The sequence below is a fragment of the Pollachius pollachius genome, assembly GCF_949987615.1.
Source record: "Pollachius pollachius genome assembly, chromosome: 16".
Lineage (NCBI taxonomy): Eukaryota > Metazoa > Chordata > Actinopteri > Gadiformes > Gadidae > Pollachius > Pollachius pollachius.
In genome coordinates this window covers 18,565,331-18,580,293 of record NC_136949.1, presented here as the reverse complement: position 1 = coordinate 18,580,293, position 14,963 = coordinate 18,565,331, and the positions used below count along the sequence as shown (strand labels likewise).

Below are 14,963 nucleotides of genomic sequence, written 5' to 3'. Positions count from 1 at the left end.
GAAGGACCTGATAGGTCCACATCGGAGAGATGAGGAGTCCGGTCCCTCCTCCCCGCCCCGAAGGTCTAGGGGTGTGTGAGAAAGAGTAAACAGTGGAAAGGGCAGCAGGAGTGGCAGAGTTCTCTGGAGTGATCCAGGTCTCTGTCAGGGCCAGGAAATGGAGGGTATTGAGGGACGCGTAGGCCGAAATAGAGTCTGCCTTTTTGACCGCTGACTGGCAATTCCAGAGTCCTCCCATCACTTCAAGGTCAGTGATGGCGAGGGTGGGTAAATGGCATAGATTGGATGGGTTGCGACGCCGAGCAGAGGATCTATTGCGCCGTCGTCTATGAGTAGAGATTCTAACGATAATTGAAGTATGACACATAGCTACTATACCGTGGCCTCTAAGGTCTTCCTCGAGGGACTCCCACAGAGAGACTCCCTTGGTCTTTGTTTCCCGGGTCTGACTCCCACAGAGAGACTCCCTTGGTCTTTGTTTCCCGGGTCTTGACTCCCACAGAGAGACTCCCTTGGTCTTTGTTTCCCGGGTCTTCGTTTGCTGGGTCCTGACGCTAAAGCTGACGCTACTAACACTTAGCCTTTAAATGCACATGGTAGCTCAGGAAGCCTTAGCTCCGCCCAGTCAATCAAGCCTATTGTTCACACCTTGTGACCGAAACTACACTCAACGACCTTACTATCAACAACAACACAGCCAAAACCAACACTGCAGGTACTAGGGTTACCAATCTCTGGTAATCCACTGTGCTGAGGTCCACATTCTCTGCAACAACAAAACAACCCTTTTACTGCGATTTGGGATGTTGTTTTGGGTCTCTGGTGCTCCCACACGCATAGGAGTGCTCCAGGAGTACAATCCCTTTCTCCGCCGGAGCTGCCGGACTTCCGCCGAGCTCCCCCCGTCGGAGCTGCCGGACTGCCACCGAAGCTTCGGCGGCAGTCCGGAGGAAGAGACATGGAGGAGAAAGAGATTGTACTCCCGGGGCTGTGCTGCCGAACTGCCGTCGAGCTACCCCCGCCGGGCTGCCGCCAAAGCTTCGGCGCAAACAACTGCCACCAAAGCTTTGGTGGCAGTCCGGCAGCTCCGGCGGGGGGTGCTCGGCAGCAGTCCGGCAGATCAGCTCCCAGTTCAATATGGACTTCAGAGAGTCAAGGCCAAAGTTCCTTTTTTTCCCAATTCTTCTCAATCATGGCCGAGATATCCCCCACTACGAGTCTTCACTTGTTGTGGAAGTACCAGAGACATCGGACGCAGTCTTTATGATTCATAATATCATCCGAGGCGCACATAGTTTTTGGCCGCGATATTAGATATAATATTATATAAATAGCTATATATTACATAATATCATTATTAATATATTATATTATTTTATAAAGATATAGAGCTCCAGGAGTCCGCAAACAGCAACAATCCCTTCTCCTCCATGCTGTGGTTCACTCTGACAGCTCATTGGTCAATGGGCAGCAGCTCATTTGCATTAAAGCTACAGACACCAGAAACAGCGCATTCTGAAGAGACTGAAACAGAGGGGAATAGCGGAAGGCGAGATTTATTTTCCTAAATGCTATTTCCAGCAAACAGCTTCAAAAACATGTTTTCTGGAACTCATATACTATGTTTACTTGTTGGGAGAACACCATAATATGTCTCCTTTAAAATGTCCTTTTGCTTTCCAGGAAATCTATATGCAGTGAGGAAAAAAGGTAGGTGTTGACCCCTGTCCACATTTTGTTATTCTGGTAAACAATTTTTTTTAGAAGTGCTTATTGTAAAACAATATAACAGTATATACTTTGCTTTTGGATGTTAACATGGAGTATAGGTAAAAGGATATTTCAAGTTATTAGTTGGTTAGTTATTAGTTTAAGAAAAGGTACAACACGTCAGTGTTGGTAGATTAGTTCTGGTCAATTGTTGATTTACATATTGTCTGTTGGTCCGTCTATATCATTCTTGAAAATGAAAAATACCCTTTTCCATATTTTAGGAGAATTTTTACCATCCCGAAGTAAAGGTGAGTATCTTTTGCTTGGCACAGTCTTTAATAAAATATGGATGGATGGTTGTCTTGATACTTTATACAATTAATATTAATAATATATGTTTTTACAAATACAAATGGATATATTTTTCATAGTGGCTTTATAGTTATCTGAATAGATGTATTCACAGTATATCTGTGAATACAGACATATATGTCAGACATATATGTATCCCCGTAATGCATAATATAATTTACTTCTACAACTACTACAAAATCTTGTGAAGTTGCTCTATGGACGTCTCTGATTAAAATGTGCTCTTGGAATTTAGATACGCACAAAATATCCACTTCAAAATGTCCCACAACCTTGGAACTTGGTATGCACATGGAGGACATGCCTTTTCATAAGTGTGCCAAGTTTTGGTTATGATAGCTCTAAAAATTATACATATATTATATATATTAGTTATTGTCAATTTGAATAAATGCTAAGCTAAACACTAATGCTCAAGATCCCACATAAACGGCATCTTCCCTTAAACCATGACTTAGATTTACTCCAAATCACACACAATATGTATGTTATCGCCTTGAAGTTTTCCTTTGAAAATGATGTGATGGAAAAACGCCTCATTTGGATCTGTGGAGGTGTCTGATTAAAATCTGGTAGATATAAAGTTCATGTGTACATCAAAATAGAAATTAGTGACAATTTACTATTTATAACTTTCTAACTTGGTCCATGAAACCTTTTTTCAAGGACCAAGTTGCATACAAGTAGTGTGCCAAGTTTAGTGTTGATAGCTTAAGAATTTATACGGTGGTGTTCTGCTGACACGCATGATGTCATCATGCGTGTGTTTTTTTTTGGACTAACTAATAAGACTTAATTGTGGTGTATATGTACATGTTACAGTTGTAGGGATGCAAGCCAACCGACGACCAGCAATTGAAATAGTGGAATCAGGAGAGGAAGAAGAGGATGCAGCTGAAGCAGGAGAAGAAGAAGAAGAAGAAGAAGAAGAAGGAGAGGAGGAGGTTGATACCATAGCTGCTGATGGAGGAGAAAAAGAGGAGGAACAGGTAGAGGTTGAAGAAGAGGAGGTGGAGGAAGAGGAAGAGATAGAAGATTATTACGAGGACGAGTATGAGGATTATTACGACGAGGAGGAGTATTATGATGAGGAGGAGTATTATGATGAGGATGAGGAGGTGGACTATGATGAAGAGGAAGAACTGGAAGAGGAGGACGATGGCCAGGATGAGGGAGAACTGGAGGAAGAGGAGGAGGAAAAACTAGGGGAGGTGGAGGAGGTCGAGGAGGCGGGAGTACTGGAGGCGGAGGTCGAGGAGGCGGGAGTACTGGAGGAGGAAGAACTAGAGGAGGAGGAGGATGGCCAGGAGGCGGGAGTACTGGAGGAGGAGGAGGAAAAACTGGAGGAGGCAGGAGAAATGGAGGAGGAGGAGGATGGCCAGGAGGAGGGAGAACTGGAGGAGGAGGAGGAGGAGGAGGAGGAGGAGGATGGCCAGGGGGAGGGAGAACTGGAGGAGGAAGAGGAGGAAACAACAGCTAAACTAGAACAGGCAACTGACACTGACAATGGTGATGATGACGATGTCGGGGTTGACGAAGAGGAAGGTGAGGAGGAGTCTGCTGCTGAAAACGCTGATGCTGCTGAGGAGGAGGATGATGGTGATGATGATGAAGGGGAACAAGAAGAAGGCGATGTAGAAGGAGTTCAGGCAGAAGATGAAGAGGGGGAGGAGTCTGCTGCTGACGACTCTGAGGCTGCTGAGGAAGAGGATGATGGTGATGATGATGAAGAAAAGGAAGAAGGCGATGTAGAAGGAGTTCAAGCAGCAGACAAAGAGGAGGGCGAGGAGGAGTCTGCTCCTGACGACTCTGGGTCTGCTGCTGCTGTGGAAGATAATGATGAAGATGAAAGACAACAGGATGAGGGTGTAGAGGAAGACGAGGAAACAGCCGAAGCAGACTCAGATAGTGAAAATGAGAGTGATGATGTTGATGATTTTTACGCTGCTCTTGAAGACCATGAAGAGGAGGTCAAGACCACTGAACAAAGTAGGGTTGACCACGACGACGATGATGATGATGATGATGATGATGAAACAGCAGAAGAAGAAGACGACCTTGCAGAAGAGGACAAGGAGGAAGAGGAGGATAACAATTGTTCTGCAGTCACACCCCCAGTTCCTGACGTTAAAGATGATGATGATGATGAATATGAAACAGAAACTGATGAAGACTCCCCAAGCAATGGGGAGGAGGATACCAGTGATGACATTCCAACATCTGATGAGGATCAGGAAGCAGCTGCCCTGGCCGTGGACGAGCAGACGGCCTCGGACAGCGATGTTGACACCGCACCGACGTCCACAAACACTAATTCAGCTGACGATGATGATGCTGATGGAGACAGTGATGTCCTGGCCAGTGACACCACAGATCAGTCTCTACCTGTCTCCAGTGCGGAGGAGGAGGAAGAGGATGGAGGCCTAAAGGATTCCTCAGAGGACACTATATCTGTCGCTACTTCGGATAATTTTGCAGATGACGAGGTTGATGATGAAGAGGATCCCACGGATGAGGACCAACTCAAGAGCGGATCTGTTGACCTTGACGTTCTTGAAGTTCACCACACCAGTGATATTGACGTAGAACTTGAAGCAGAGCACCTCTTCGTTGAAGACATTTACGGGGAAACATTTTGGTTGGCCGAGAGTGAGGACAGCGGAGTACTGGGTGACAATGAGGATGGTGGTGATGATGATGATGATGATGATGATGATGATGATGGCTTTTATAAAATAGATGAAGAATCATTATGGGAGACTGCGTCCAGTTCTGAGGACTACAATGACTCATACAAAGAGGAGGGGGAAGATGAGGAGGATGAGGAACTAGGTACCATACCATTTGAGTTCAGCATTGATCTTGAGAATGACATAGTGGAAGATGTTTTAGGAGAGGAAAGGCTTGCACACTCCCATGATGACGAGCTTGATGCTAGTTTGTTCGAGTACCAGGATGACCTCCAGGATGATGTTGACATCAACAAAGAAGAAGACGGTTTCCCCTCGGACCCTCCGGCCGGAGTTGCGCCAGAAGATGACAACAAAGAGGATGAGGAGGAGGCTGAGGCTGATGGTGACGTTGATCCTGTTCACCATGACTTTGATGACTCCGTGCTATTAGGTAAGTCAGTCAGAATTATAAGCAGTCTCAATAATTGAACCCTTCTATATTAGTATCACAAAATATCAGTATAGCGGCCAGCAACACGTATCAGATCGCTTTAAGAAGTTGATATTTGACTACATAGATGGATTGATTGCACCAGCTGCACATCACGTGCCAGTCCAACAGGAGGCAGTAGGAAGTGGGACAGGACCTCCAGAAGAAGAGGATGACATAGAGAAGGAGGGAGGCACTGAGGGGGACGATGGAGACAAGAATGGAGAGGTTGATGCAGAGGAGATTATTGGTAAATTTTCTGACTGGTGAATAACCATCCACACTTCTTTTGTTGTATCGTAGCATGTACCCAGTGCATGCTTTATATGTGACTGGCTGTCAATTTCAGTGTAAATTGTGTCAATCTAGGAGAGACAGACCAACCTACTGTCACCATGACAACCGCGGAAGAAACTGAAGAGAAAACAGAGGGAGAAGATGCGGCTGATGATAATCATGCTGATGATGATGATGATGATGATGATGATGATGACAAAGCCAAGGTCAATGTCATGAAACCGGTTGGTGAGCCTGAGGAAAGTGCAGCCCAGCCAGAAGCCACAGGTTTGTCAATGAAAAGAAAAGTCATAACAGATTATAATCAGAATGTCTGTAGTATACATTTACCTAACGTTTTGCCTTTTTCAGTGTGCCCCTGCATGCTTTGTTCCAAGACTTCAGATACAGCTGCAGAGACAGTAGAGAAAACAGGTGACAGCATCATCATATTCTGTATAAAGGTTTTGTTTTATTTGTCTTTTGTATTTTCTACCACTTATTTTAATATATTAATTCAGCATATCAAAATGAACCTCCTCTACCTCAAGCCATTAATTATATATCTAATTAATAAGAGGCATGAAACCAAAATATTTGAATACATGGTGTATTGATATTGTCAACAATGAATGTGCCCCAAAACATTCATATACTTTTTTTGCTCAATGTTTTAAAGTGATTTTGTAATATAATATGTTTGAAAAGCATGTGTACGTTTCATTATATCTCTGCTTATAGAGCCGCCTAAAAAAGCTTCCATTGGGAAACCAAGGAGAAAAGGTAATGCTTGGATTTAAAGCATCGCACACCTTAGGCTCAATGAAGCCTCAAGGATTCAGGTTTCATGCTACTGAGGCAGTGAAAATCAGCCAGTTTAAAATTATATTCAAAGCAATTCATTTGTAATATATAGATAATGCCAGGAGTAACTACAAATTCTAAAATGTCTAGAAAACATATTTTACGTATATACAACCAACTTGTTTTGTAAAAAAGCTTTGATATAATTGATGAATCACGTTGCATATGTTACACTCCTCAGTGCGTGAATCCAGAAAGACAGAAGAGACGCCAAAAAGGAAAGGTTAGCAGTTAAGATTTCATATTGTTCTTAAGGAGAAGCAGCATGTGTACCCTCGTTGTACAATATATTTGGGTAACACTTTATAATAAGGTGCCATAATAAATAGCAAACTAGTCATTACCTAACCATTTGTTAATATTTGTTAATTGTTACTAAAATATCTATTTGGCACAAGTTAATAGTTTTTTCATCATTAATTAAATATTAGTTGTTTGCATAACCCTAACCCAACCCTAACACACGACCCTAACCCTAACACACAGGCCTAACCCTAACACACGGCCCTAACCCTAACCCTAACCATAACACACAGCCCTAACCCTAACACACGACGACCCTAACCATCGACACTCTGTGGTCATTGAAAAAAAACTATTAACTTATTAGTTTAGCCAAATAGATATTTTAGTAACAATTAACAAATATTAACAAAGGGTTAGGTAATGACTAGTTTGCTATTTATTATGGCATCTTATTATAAAGTGTTACCTATATTTGTTCTGTTTCCCTCAGCTTTTCCTCGCAATGCAGAGCTAGAGGAGAAGATCAGGAGAGTGAGGAAGGTTCCTGGACTTTTAAGAGGTATTATGACAGTGAAGGCAGTAAAGGCCTTTTGACTTCAGAGTGTAAGTGAAGCCCCTGTTACACCCCGAATTTCAACACTATGAGATAAAAAAAAATGCACCACACCGTGTGTGTCAGAGAACCTAAACCCTCTCTCAGACTTGCCATAAACATAAACCCATATTCAATAATTAACTGAATATGCATGAGTGACAGATGTAAACATTGAACATAGTAATGTAGAACATAATAATTAACTGAATATCCATGAGTGACAGATATAAGCATTTAGCGTAACTAGAACATAATCATTAGATGACAATGAGGTTATAAAATTATAATGTCATTTGGATTTTCCGAATTCAATAAAAGATAATGGGTAACACATTAGTCTCCTTATACAGTGTGATAACACAAATGAGTACTGTGTAAAAAGCAATGTAACAGCATGCACTTAATATGCTTACATATCATTATGGAACAACATGTAACTATACAATTTGGTTTGGGGTTACGGTTAGGAAAAAGGTAACAAAAAAGGGTTAGGGACAGTTTAAGAGTTAAAGTGCAATTGAAGAAAATAATAATAATCAGTGCATTGACTTTGTATGTATTCGTGCCGCACCGTCGCTTTTGGTGTGAAGGCAGTAAAACTAATAAGGGAGGTTCAATGTACGAATGTTTTTCCACTCATCACTATGTTTAGGTGTTATGTTGATTGTTAATATGTAATTACATTGTAACAAGGGTAATGTTATGTGAAGTGTTACCAATGTATAATGTAAATGCATCCCAGATAGTAGAAAAATGTGATACCACTCCTAAACACAGTTATGTAATATTGTGTATGATTCCCATTTTACACTGGAGGCAAAAGAGTGGAGAAGCCCAGGACTGTGAGGAAAGGTAACCCCCTCCCCATACAAATATGAATTAATAACGATTATTAATGAATCATTGTATTATTACACACAAACATACAAGCACTCACAAACATACCTTCCTTTTGCTATTATTTATCAACATTATGTTTTATTTTCACAGAAAAAGAACAACCAAAGCAGGAAGTGCCAGAATCTGGACCAGAAGGTAAAGTGTTGGGTTATAGTTTATTTTTTTGTATCTAATGAATTAAACCTATAAGGCAATATGACGGTATGACGTTACTAGTGCTTAAAGGGAGGCAGTGCAGCACAGTATGGTGGATCAAACACACACTCTGGCTCAAACTGGTTTATTATAGACTACCAATTTAACCGACAACACTGAGATTGCATCCATTGTTTTCTCACTGTGAAACATGTTTGCCTGTATATGGTGGCTATTGTCTTACCTCTTTATGATGATAATGTAATAACTATGTTGTAGTTGGCCCTTGTCGCCCATCTCCGGTCTACTGCCCTACCCCTCCCGGCTGGTTTGGTAAGTCTGGGCTTTAGAAATCACTGAGGATTCAATTCCTTTTATGCGGAAAATGCCTTCCTCTCTCTCTATATATATATATTTTTTTCTTAACACTTTTTTCCAGTTCATCACATTGTGACGGACAACCCTTATCCCCCCCCAACCCTGACAGGTATCCAATCCAACACTGACACAAACAAATACAACTTATATACATATGTTAACAACAAAAAGAGAAATTCCAGAGGTAGAAAACGCTGTTCAATGCTCATCATCTTCCTTTGACTCTGCTGCTAACTGGTATATTGGTGGTGATTCAGAACTAGTTCTCCATGGGTAGATTGCCTATTCAAGTACAACATACTTTTAGTTTTTTTTAAGAACATCAAAGAACAACTAACTTGAGACTGAAGAGATTCAGAGCCTTAAGGTCCAGTGTGTAGAATAAAGTGGCATCTAGCAGAAATGAATTGGCAGAAATGGAAAATGAAATGAATAAGTCAAATAATATTCTTACTATCTTATCTTATCTTACTATCTTACTCAAATATAATAGCAGGCCTGTCGGACAAGTTACTCGGACAAGTGGGTCAGTGCGCATGTGCCAAGGAGCCTGCAGCTCACACATACACAGCACACACGAACGCACACATACATCGCACGCACGCACACACACACACACACACACACACACACACGCGTGCGCGCGCGCACGCAGAAACACACGTTTCAAGACAAAGGCAGTGCAGGACACCGCATACACACACGCGCGCAGACACATGCACGCGCAGACACATACTGCACACACGCACGCGGACGCAGGCGTTGAAAGATAACGGCAAGATTGATCCTGCATCCCGCAATGTCTTGTGATATTGATATCCCCCCATCCCCCTTCCCTCTGTTTTAACAGACCCGCTGTTTTATGACCCCTCCTTCCCCCTCTCCCCCTCCCAAAAACAAGCATGTGCTTTATTTCACTATAGTTAGGTAGGTTGCTGCATTAACTGTTGTTAGACTTAGTTAATTTCACTAACATGCTTCTGTAAATGAGCAAAATTTTCAGCTGTTTATTATTATTTTCAACTAACCAATAGTAGTTGCCATGCATTTTTTAAATGGACAGTAAAAGCTTTTGAATAATTCATAGTATTCATGCATAGTATACTACACTTTCCATTGAACAATTACCCCTGTAACCCATACATTATAATGTAATCAAATGCTCACACACTAGCTGCTTTCAGACACAGGTGTAAGTCCTGATATTCTCCTGCTATTCTCCTGATGGGCCGTATGTGTGAACAACATATCGTAACATTTTTACCCTGAACAACTCCTGAATAATACTACCCCTTAGGTAGTTTTTTCTCCGTAGGAAATATAAATGATCTTATATGTGAATGAGGAGTAGAAAATCTGTATTTCTCACACGACTTGGGCATTTGGGCGTGTTGAGGGTGTTGATGACGCTTCTGAATGTCATTGAGTGGCCCCCTAAATGATAATCATCCTGTTGCCTTCTGTTCACTGAGTGGTAAAAAAATATTTAAATGTTGGCGCTGCTTTTAAGAGTCATTTATTGTGAACGCTAAAAGATAGGTCTAATCGTTAACCATAAAAGTACACATCATACAATAAATTACAATACATGACTTCACAGCTGCAAGCGTATAGAAAATGATTTTTTATTATTATTATTACTGACAACAGTCAGCTGAACATTATAGGATCCCGTCCTTCCACTCCCTGTTTTCTCAGTTAAACACAGAAATCAACTACATTTGTCAAAGTGTTTCTTATATGTGAAATGAAGCAAAAAAATATGCCCTCTTTGTTTGTTCGCAACGCCTTTCTTCTTTGTTGTTTCTTCTATTTGTCTCTAACTCATGTTCCAGTCTTTCATCACTCGATGCTTCGGATTTTGTCGATGCAACATAATATATGATTCATAATTTTAGCAACATTTAAGATGATCGGGATGAGTTCTGCCCGTTCTGCCTCCATTTTGTCTATGGTCAAATCAAAACAAACTACAGTGACAGCAGCCACACTTATCCCACCGTTTTACAACATTGATGTCCCTATATAGGGCATCAAGTGTGAATCACCCTCAGGGTCGAATCAACTGATATACAACTGCGGCAAAAATTGGTGAAAAAGGCAAATTAGTAGAAAATGATTATGCTTGCTTCATAACGTAAGGAGAAAAATATTATGCTTGCCTCATTACGTAAAAGGTGAACCAAAATGATATATGTTCTAACATTATATGCAAAATGTTATTATATAATGCGCTCAGAAATTTGTTACATTATCGACTGGGGTTTCCACATTATAGCTATGGGTTTAATTACAACTAGAGGTCTAGTAATAGTAGTAAGTATGTTTTATATGTGTATCCCAGATGAAAATAAGAGTGGTTGTGTTTTCATTGGATGTGCTTTATTATCTACACAGGGCGCGGGTCCTCTCCCATGTTCCTACACTATCCCCAACAGACAGATGGCTATAGGGAGGATATTCTTTTATTTTAACAATCATAATAATAATAATCTTACTTGTATGATATGAGAGATCGTTTCACAGACCAAATATCTAAATACATTTACAAATTGATCAAGGAATCTCATCACTTCATACTTGACTACTCCATGCTGTGGTAGACGATGACGTCATTTTGTAGTACCTACTGACACCTTCCCACCTAACCCACCATATAGTCCAGTCCAGGCCACGTGGTCATTGGAAGGGAGAGCTGAGGGGGGGTCTTTAGTTTGTTACAACAAACAACATCTCTGCTAGATTAACATTTACATTTAGGGCATTTAGCAGACGCTTTCATCCAAAGTGACTAACAATAAGTACTTTCGTCAGAAGAAGGTGAAACTATATATCACTGACGGCACAGTAAAGATGTAAATAGAACCAAGTGGTACGCACTAACAATCGCTAGGTTAACTAATTCCCTGTATACAAATATATAACATATATAACAATGTATAACAAAGATGGCTAGAATACGATGCTGCATAACTAAGTACTATAACTCAGTACGACATACAAATAGTGTGTACTTTAAGTGCCAGGACGTACAACATACAATAAGTAGGAGGGGTGGGTGGCTGTGCAGAGTCTACTTGAACACTGACCAGGTGAGTCTTGAGTCTTTTGCGAAAGCTGGTGAGCGACTCTGTGGTCCATACACTGGCAGGGAGCTCGTTCTACCAATGCTAGATGCTCCTAATTCCTTCACACTGCACCTGTAACTAACTTCCACTTCTAACATGCAGCAGGCCTGATCATGTCAATCCAATTGCAGCCCCGTCAGCCCCTGTTCTGACAGCGCACCCTGTCGATCAAGGGACTCCACCTCTCTACCAACCACAGCAGCATCAGCAGCAGCCTATGCCACATTTCTACCCGCACTACCACCCGTACATGCAGCCCCAGACTCAACCTGCACAACCACCAGTGGACGCTTCTCCGCCGGTCCAACAAGCTGACTCAGCCCCAACGGTCCAACAAGCTGACCCAGCCCCAACGGTCCAACAAGCTGACTCAGGCCCAACGGTCAAGCATGACTCAGCTCCAATGGTCCAACAAGCTGACCTAGCCCCAATGGTCCAACAGGCTGACTCAGCCCAAGACTCAGCTCAAGTCCAACTTCATGCAGCTGATTTTCCAGAGCAGGCTGTGGCAGCCCAGCCTCAAGGTACTGCTGCCAAAGTCCCAGCGTTTTTTTTTATCCAAAGTGAAAACACAAGAGTAGGGACCTCTTACAGTTTATATGGCCAGAGGCTAGGGGCTTCCTACGTATCTTTTTGTACTTCCGCTAGAAGCTAAATTCTGACATCAAAGCATGAAAACTATTTTCTCGTCATGCTATCTACGCAAACGATATGTCTGAAAGCTGTGACTCCACAACGGTATAAGCCTCATCATTTTGTGATCTTATCTTGATTAACTAGATGTGAAGAATAACGTCAATAACACACTTTTCCAAGTTACTATCACACACACACACACACACACACACACACACATACAGACTTGATTTATCCAACAGCTCAGCTATTCTAAATTTGATCTCAAATGTATTCAAACTTGATCACATTAGCTATTTGTTTTATTCTTCACTTTATTTGTGTCTCACCATTTTACATTTTTTAAATGGTGTGCCTTTGTACATTGTTTACTCCATTTGGACTCTGTTCAAATCCCTTCACTTGATTGAGCCATTTCATATTTATTTACGTCTTAAACTATGTTGTTTTACTAAAACATATTCTCAACCTCACTTTGCAGCATTTTCTGCAGGATATGCATTTTCTAGTTTTGTATGTGTATGCTTCTCTAATAAATACAGATATGTACTCATTTTAATTATGTTAATGTGCTTATCTCAAAGATGTAAATATATAAATAAATGTCTGTTCAGCCACTATCTTCATCCTGAAATAGAGGGGTCAAGTGTAAAAAACTTAGTGTTTCATCAAGTTTATATTGTCAAATTTGCATTGGTTTAAATTGGATTTACGGATTTAGTTTGACCTAATTTATTTTCAAAAGAAACTCTTATGGTGATGATACTGACCTTGCAGTATAATGCATGTTACAAACTGTGGATACATACGCAATTCCCTTTTTATCACCAAAGAGAATTGAACAGAAATCTTTTACATCGCCATTTCAGATTATGATGCTTCCAAAAACATGACCATAGCAGACGCTGTGAAGAAAGGTGAAAGAAAGGAGTCTTCTGTTGCAACCAAAGCAGCCAAAATGAAAACTAAAAAAGGTAAGCACTACACATGCTGTTGTGAAGTCCTAAGTGATACATTCATTCATCATTCACTAACTAGCATTCTTTTAGTTCTTATTAAACTATGTTTATATTAACGTAAAATACAATATGGATTTAGGCACTGCAGCATCTATCTAATGATAACACATAACAAATGATTATGAACGAATGATTGAAACATTGGATTTGTATGCGCTTATGTGCCGTCACATGTCTTGTTACAGAACCAGCAATAATCAAATAGAAACTAAGAAAGAAAGGTATGATGTGTTTGCGTCTGTGTATGAGTGAGAGAGAAATTTATAAAATCTTGGACAGTCAAGTGATGTTAAAGCTGTCATATGTTGAAGGGCCTATCATATCAGGTCTTCCGCACTAATGCAGACAACGTTTTTCAATTTTTTGAAATTGGACTAGTTAGAACAAAACTTGTTTATTTTCTGTCTTGATCCAGTCCGTTTTTTATGGTTCCAACCAAGTCTCGCTCAAGGAGAAGTCTCGCTCTACAATATCGTCATTGCGTTTCCCTATTGTCATTACAATCTCAACTCACCTTTGCCCAAATCTTGAAGATGCTACAGATGCTTTCTGTAGGCCATCACAACAAACTGCTCTCTCTCCAGCTCTTACTCATGTTTCCACCGTTCTCTTCCTGCAATGACTCCACTTTCGCGATACTTCTCCTTGAGCAAGACTTGGTTGGACACAATAACTCACTTATTGTGCAAAGGGTAAAGAAATAGGTTATTATAAAATTATAAAATGATGTATTTCTCTGTTGGGATCCTTTCCATAACGTTCCACAACTGCCCTATACGGCCCCCCACTGCCCCATTCGGCCCCCAACTGCCCCACACTGCCCCACACTGCCCAACATGGCCCCCCACTGCCCCATACGGCCCCCCACTGCCCCATACGGCCCTGAAGGAAATGTGCACCTCCACCACCAACACCAACCCTGTGTCCCTCTGCAGAATATGACCCTCTTGTTCACTTTGTATCTTTCTATTTGCGATCATGGATGAGGTGCAGTTGATGGTCAGGGTAGAGAAATACAGTCATAAAGTACAACCCCAGACATTCTATATACAAGGAAAAAGAAAGTTTAAAGAAAGACATCATTGGTGCTGTCACTGCAGCTCCAGATGAGTGGTGCAGCAGGGTCCAGTGGATCAGTCAAAGATTAACACCAGGCGAAGCCAGGCAAGGGGGTGCTTTCATGGGCACGGCCCGGGCCGATCAGATGCCAAGACTCGCGTTTCGCCGGCCTGCACTCAAGACTTCCCACAATCCCTTGCCCTGCACAAAATTTCATCTAATACAAAGTGAATGGGAGGTGTTGCCGATTGCAGGACAACGTGTTTGGTGGGGCAGCCCGTCAGTGTAGCTCCGGGTTAGACCCAGAACTGAAGAAAATATCTTTCCTAAAATTGCAAAATGGGCTATTTTGGTTGCTAATATTGTCTGAACTTTGTTTATCCCAGAGGCTGTTAAGAAAACAACAGCCGCTTCAAAGAAAGGTAACATGACTTTCATTTGAACACATATTGTCTTAATCTGGTTGAGTATTGGTACTGA

General features: G+C 41.4%; 1 protein-coding gene across 1 annotated transcript in view; it reads left to right on the top strand.

Annotated features, from left to right (window-relative positions):
• The window catches only part of trdn (triadin), a 34,320-nt gene that overhangs the window by 12,124 nt on the left and 7,233 nt on the right, over positions 1-14,963 (top strand). The window contains exons 4-20 of the mRNA XM_079753239.1: positions 1,684-1,710; positions 1,995-2,021; positions 2,908-3,246; positions 3,571-5,208; positions 5,336-5,497; positions 5,617-5,811; positions 5,896-5,958; positions 6,265-6,306; positions 6,569-6,610; positions 7,124-7,192; positions 8,045-8,080; positions 8,219-8,263; positions 8,543-8,596; positions 8,703-8,750; positions 11,901-12,293; positions 13,275-13,379; positions 14,870-14,905. Of these exons, the coding sequence (XP_079609365.1) occupies positions 1,684-1,710; positions 1,995-2,021; positions 2,908-3,246; positions 3,571-5,208; positions 5,336-5,497; positions 5,617-5,811; positions 5,896-5,958; positions 6,265-6,306; positions 6,569-6,610; positions 7,124-7,192; positions 8,045-8,080; positions 8,219-8,263; positions 8,543-8,596; positions 8,703-8,750; positions 11,901-12,293; positions 13,275-13,379; positions 14,870-14,905 (3,321 nt within the window). The remainder of the gene's footprint in view (positions 1-1,683; positions 1,711-1,994; positions 2,022-2,907; positions 3,247-3,570; positions 5,209-5,335; positions 5,498-5,616; positions 5,812-5,895; positions 5,959-6,264; positions 6,307-6,568; positions 6,611-7,123; positions 7,193-8,044; positions 8,081-8,218; positions 8,264-8,542; positions 8,597-8,702; positions 8,751-11,900; positions 12,294-13,274; positions 13,380-14,869; positions 14,906-14,963) is intronic.